This window comes from Belonocnema kinseyi, chromosome 10 (genome assembly GCF_010883055.1).
Source record: "Belonocnema kinseyi isolate 2016_QV_RU_SX_M_011 chromosome 10, B_treatae_v1, whole genome shotgun sequence".
Classification (NCBI taxonomy): Eukaryota; Metazoa; Arthropoda; class Insecta; order Hymenoptera; family Cynipidae; genus Belonocnema; species Belonocnema kinseyi.
The window spans coordinates 34,724,470-34,730,711 of record NC_046666.1 but is presented as its reverse complement, the minus strand read 5'-3'; the positions used below and the strand labels follow the sequence as shown (position 1 = coordinate 34,730,711).

At 23.3% G+C, this 6,242-nt stretch overlaps 1 protein-coding gene across 2 annotated transcripts in view; it reads right to left on the bottom strand.

The window, feature by feature from the left end:
• Window positions 1-204: 204 nt before the first annotated feature.
• The window catches only part of LOC117181649 (MOB kinase activator-like 1), a 38,634-nt gene continuing 32,596 nt past the window's right edge, over window positions 205-6,242 (bottom strand). For both annotated transcript variants that reach the window (XM_033374545.1, XM_033374544.1), the window contains exon 5: window positions 205-582. In XM_033374545.1, the coding sequence (XP_033230436.1) occupies window positions 502-582 (81 nt within the window). In that variant the 3' untranslated portion in view covers window positions 205-501. The remainder of the gene's footprint in view (window positions 583-6,242) is intronic.

The window sequence follows — 6,242 nt, the reverse complement described above, 5'->3', positions numbered from 1 at the left end:
AACCGCCCAAAAGAAGAACCGAGCAAATTCGTTCGATTTCAAATAAATAAAAAAAAAAAAAAAAAAAAAAAACTAGAAAAAATGATTTTTTCTTTTGGCCTCAGTCTATAAAGTCCAATTTACCGATAATTTCCAGAGGCCTTATTAAAATTCGCAGTCCTTAACACACGAGTTTCGATATCTTCATTTTAGCGTTTGACTCGCTGATTTTGTTGCTTCACAAATCTCGCTTCCGCACTGCTATGATTTTTCATTGAAAAGCGAACAAAAAGCTCCGAAGCTTTGAAGCGGTTTTTCTATTGACAAATGGCGATTTGTGAATGAAGAAAAACAAAAAATAGGACGTTAAAATTGGTGAAGTACACCACAAATTGGAACATGAACTGCGTAAATTCGGTTAATAAAATGTGTACGTAATTATACGGTGATTATTAGCGGAAACAGCACAGATGAGATTCTTTGGAGAAGTTTCACAGTATTTCGGTTCAGCAAAGGGTGCGTTCATCGCGCTTCCTTTGCGGTAAGTTTCTCTATCAATTCTTGGAGAGGTGCCAGCTCTCTCCGTTCGATGAGATTGAATTCCTATAATGCAATGCGACATCAGGTTATTTGATCCTCAAGATTTTATAATTACAGAGATCACAGCGGTTCAGTTAGAGTTCTTAAATTCCCGAGAATCTAAAGTTCAGGTTATACAACCGAGAATATAACAAAATTTATGAGAATTTAAAAGAATTTAAGAGAATTTACGAATTTATGATTTTTAACAATATTTTTATTGTTCAGGTTACATCAAAGGTTGAATATAAATTTTTTTATAGCTCAGACATATTCAGGAATTAACACTGGTAGACTGAAACTCTATCCTGAAAATGCGATTGCTTCCCATTATTTAATGGGATTTTTAATGGGATAAAATAAATTAAATTTTAAATTTAAATAAAATTTTTAATGGGATATTTAATGGGATATTTAATCTGATTTTTCTTTGACTAATTTTTCATTTCAAATCCAGGGTGGCCGTTTTAATCAATGAAATAAAATCCCGGTCATTTAATTAATAAAATTTAAAAAGTGGAACACTAAAGCTAAAAAAATTTCCACTTGAGGTAATAAAAACTGAGCTGTGAATGAAAGCACTCAAAGTGGAACTGTTAAATTTTGAACTTTTAACATTGAAATTTAAAAGTTTTTAATTTAAGCATGTTGTATTCAACTCTTGAGAATACCTAGAAATTTTAAAAAGTTGCTGAAAATATTTCAAATCATTTGAAATTCCTTGAAATTTTGTTAAGTTCTTGAAATCTTCTTCGAATTTTTCAAAAATATACCCAAATCTTTAAACTCTTTCTGAATCACTTAAAACTATTGAATTCTATCAAAAATACCCTAAAATATTTAAAATCAAAAATTTGAAATCCCTTTTCAAGATTCCTTTGAATTTTGAGAAATACCCTGAAATCTGTAAGATTATTCGAAATCCCTTCAAATTATTGGAATTAATGGAAAATTCATTAGAAACTTTTAAAATACTCTAAAATATTTCAAATCCTTTAAAATCTTTGGAAACTTTTAAAAGCTTTTGAAAATTCCTTGGAAATTTTAAACATACCCTAAATTTTCTAAACGTTCTTTGAAATCTCTTAAAATGATTTAAATCAGGGTGGCCATTTTAATCGACGAAATAAATTTCCGGTTTTATCCCGGTTCGCAAACATTTTTACAGTCAATGAAATTTAAAAAATGGAACAATAAAGCTACAAAAATTTCCACTTGAGGTAATAAAAACTGAGCTGCAAATTAGAGCACTCAAAGTGTAACTGTTAAATTTTGAACTTTTAAAATTGAAATTTAAAAGTTTTTAATTAAAAAAAAATTGTATTTAAATGCTCAATAATGTACGCGTATAAAAATGAAGGTACTAACATTTTTCAACATAAACAATATAAATCCACGCTATCATTTGCAACGCTCTAAATTGAAAAATCAATCAATGAACTTTAAAATTTTCAAAATTATATAATTTTAAGGAATTTTAAGCTAGAAACATTAAAAATTAAAAAGATAAATTTTGTTTTAAACGGAACACTTATTAAATTAGAAATTCAATTATTTTCTTTTTAAATAGTTTAAACATCCTTGGAAAGCTTCAAAATTTTATTTCAAAATCTTGAGATATCTAGAAGTTGTTTTAAATTTAAAATTATTTTGGAAATATTTTCAGAACTTCTAAATATCTGTCAAAATTAATTAATTTTTTTCTATAATTTTCAGAAAATCTTGCTAACTTTAAAACATTTCTTCACAATTTGGATGTATACATAACAATTGAATATTTATTATTTGTAGACAAAATTTGTGTAATTTTAAGAGATATGTAAAAGTTTTGAAAAGATTCAAACTTAATGTAAAACTTGAAATGATAGCCTAATATCAAACAAAATGTAAATTTTCGCAGATTTTAAACAAAAAAATTAGATTCTTTTCAAGAATTGTGAAAGGCTTCAAAAGAATAAAAACATTTTCTTAAGATTCCTAGGAAAATTAAAAGTAATTTTTCATTTTGAAAAATTATTTTAAGAGAATATTTAAAAAGTTTTTCAAATATTTGAACAAAATTTTCAAAAAAGATTCTAGAAGATCTTAAAAAAACTTTCTAAAATTTGCATGATATTTGTTTATCTTTTTGAAACTCCTAAATATCTCTTAAAATTACTCAAATTTTTTCGACAAATGTTTATTTGTACACAATACATCAAAATTTACAAATTTTACTTACAAATTAAGCATTTTCCAAATACAACAATTCAAATTATAACGTTCAAAGTTTAAAGGCTCTTCGAAATTTTAATGATTCCAGGTTTTCTATGTCAAACAATTCAGTTAAAGATTCTTTACTTTTAAATATTTGGTTCCAATTTACTTGTCTTAAATAAAAATTCAAATATTGGTAAATATTCAATAATCAATCTTTTTCTTAATTAAAAATTTTTAATTGAATGGGTTAAAATGGAATATTTTAGACTGAAAAAATATTTTTAATTTAATAAAATCCTTTAATTACGAATATATTATTATGAAGTTATTTTTAAGTTGAAAATAGTTTATAAACTTTCAGTCACACGTTCACATTTGTTTAATGACTAAGACTTTCAAATTGAAACCATTTAAGTTTTAACGTTAAAATCTGAAAATTCTTACATTTCGAACTGATTTAAAATCGTTTTTGTTAACTTTTTATTACTTAAAGTACAGATAAATTAAAAAAAAATTTATTTATTTATCAAATAAAAATTTTTTTTATCCAAAGTTTTCAACATCAAAGGCTTTTATTTTTTATTTGTTCAAGCCTTTAAGAAAGCATTTAAAAATTCTTTAAATTAAAAATTTAAGCTTAAAAATAGAAATTTTCAATGGAAAATTTTTAAAATAAAATAAATTTTGAATGACGTATTGTAAGCTAAAAATAATAGCATACTTGAAAAACATAACAATTCCACTAATTATTTAAAAACTCTTTAAATCGAACGTGGACAGATTTTTCTTCTACAAATTTGTAAAATTCTCGGTAAAAAACTTTCACTGCCATTTTCCGGTTTTTCCCGGTCTCAAAAAATTTCCGGTCATTTCCCGGTCCAGTGGCCACCCTGAAATAATTAATATTCAAATACCAGCATTTTAATCTTCTGATATTTTTACTATAAAATATTTTCTAAAGGGGAATAAAACAGTTTTTCATATACAAATTTAAAATTTTCAAATGTATTAATTTATTTTGTAAAAAAATGTTTTTTCTACCTTAAAAGATAACTCTTTAACAAGATACTGGAATTTTCAACAGAATAATTGAATTTTTAACATAATAGTTGAATATTCAACCTAAAAAGACAAACCGTCAACGAAAAAGTATCATAGTTTATATTTTATTAAAAAAAGAATGAAATTTATAGAACAAAAGAAAAGGATTTTAAAACCAAAATACGGTTTTCCAACAAATAAAGATTTTCTAACTCAAAAAATAGATAAAAGTTTATCTAAATTATTGAACCTTCAAACCAGAGGACAAATTTTCTTTACAAAAATTCAATTTTCAAACAAAAAATATGACTATTTCATCAAAAATTAATTTTCCACGAAACTGATGCATTTTTACGCAAAAAAAAGGAAATTTCAAACTAAAAAGTTATGTTTTACAACAACAAAAAACGGGAATTTTTAACTGAAAAATATCAATCTTAAAAAAAATGGAGAAGTTACATTTTCTGTTAAAAAATTAATTCTTAACTTTGTCCCAATTAGTTGAATTTTACATTTAAAAAAAATTAATTTTCAACGAAATAATTAAAGTTTTAACCAACGAGATAACTTTTCAACTTAAAATATAAATCTTCGATAAAAGATGGAGTTTTAAATCAAAAAGATAAATTTTCAAAACAATAGTTCAATTTTCTGTTAAAAAAGATTTTAATCGAGTTTTCACGATCAAACTATGAATTTTTTAACAAGAAATAATTTTCTATCAAAAAAATTGATTTTTCAATCCAAAAATACGAATTTTTAACCAAAAGGGATGACTTTTTAACCAAATTGTTGAATTCTCGAGCAAGTAAGTGCATTTTTATCAAAAAATATGAAATTTATCTTAAATAGGAAGAATTTTTTATTACAAAAAAAATTTGAGTTTTCATCCAAAAAAGATTCCAGTTAACTCAGTAACATCAAAAATTGAATTTTTGTAACAGAGAAATAAGTAGCTACGAAAAAACTTCGATTTTCAATCCAAAAAGACGAATTTTTTCAACCAAAAATGATGTATTTTTAACAAAATAGTTAAATTCTCTACAAAATATTTGCATTTTTATCCAAAAAAGATTATTTTTTGAATTAAAAGAGATGAATTTGTAATAAAAAACAAACTTTTTTTATGAGTGGAACTTTCATCCAGAAAATATTTCAGTTCATTTTTCAACACCAAAATATAAATGTTAAACAAAAAGTAAATTTTCTACGAATAATTAAGTTTTCAAGACAATAGTATAATATCTTAATTTCTAACCAAACAGTTGCATTTTTATCAACAAAAAGATTTAATTCCTGCTAAAGCAGATAAACTCTAAATAAAACAGACAAACTTTCAAGAAAAGATTTGAATTTTCAACCAAAAAGTAAAACGAAAAAATGCAATTTTCTATTAATTAACTTAATTTCTGAGATTCTTATAAATTCTCAGAGAATTTATTTCTCGGTAATATTTTATAATTTTATAACAAAAAAAAAACATTTTATATCATATGGCTTTAAAAAAAAAATATGTTGAAAACTTCAGCACTTTCTATTCATAAAAATACATTTTTAAAAAATTCCAGAAGATAAAAGACTGAGATATAAATAAAGTGACTTGAAAAATGCTCATGTTTACTTTTTTAAAATATTTTCAAAAAGAATTTTAATCCACTAAAAACATTATATTGTTAAAACCAGAAATGAAGAAAAATTATTAATCACGAGAGAAACGATGATAATATCCTGATATATGCATATTTTTTGCATATTATTTTCAATTTCCAAAATCTTATTTTTACAACTACTACTACAATCATTTTTATTTGAAACGCCTTTTTACATATTTTTAAAATATTTTAAAAAGATTTGAAAAAATTCCTATTTATTATTACTGAATTAATAAAAACCCAATAAGAAAATTCAACTATTTTTGGTTTAAAATCTTCATTCTTTTCGATTGAACTTTTTTTTTGTTTAACAATTTTATTATTTGCTTAAAAATGTTTATCATTTTGTTGAAAATTCAACAATTTGATTGAAAAAAATTTATTGTTGGTTTTAAAACTCAACTATTTTCGTAGAAAAATTAAACAAGTGGTTGAAAATTATTCTTTTTTCTTTTTTCAAATTTATTTCGGTTTGAAAATTCATCTGTTTGTTGAAAATGTGTCTTTTTTAATTTTCAAATTTACCAGTTTAGTTAAATTTTTCTTTCTCTTTTGACTTTCATTTTTTTTAATTCAACTATTTTAATGAAAATCCGTATTTTTAATTTGAAAATTTACCTCTTTTGGTAGAAATATAATATTTTTTCGTTAAAAATGCAACTTTTTGGTTGAAGATTAAACTTTTTAACAAAATTCGTTGTTTTTTCAATTAAAAACTTTTTTTTCTTTTTTGGTTTAAAATTCAACTATTTTGTGTATTTGCTTGAAAATTGTTTTTTTTTTTTTTTTTTT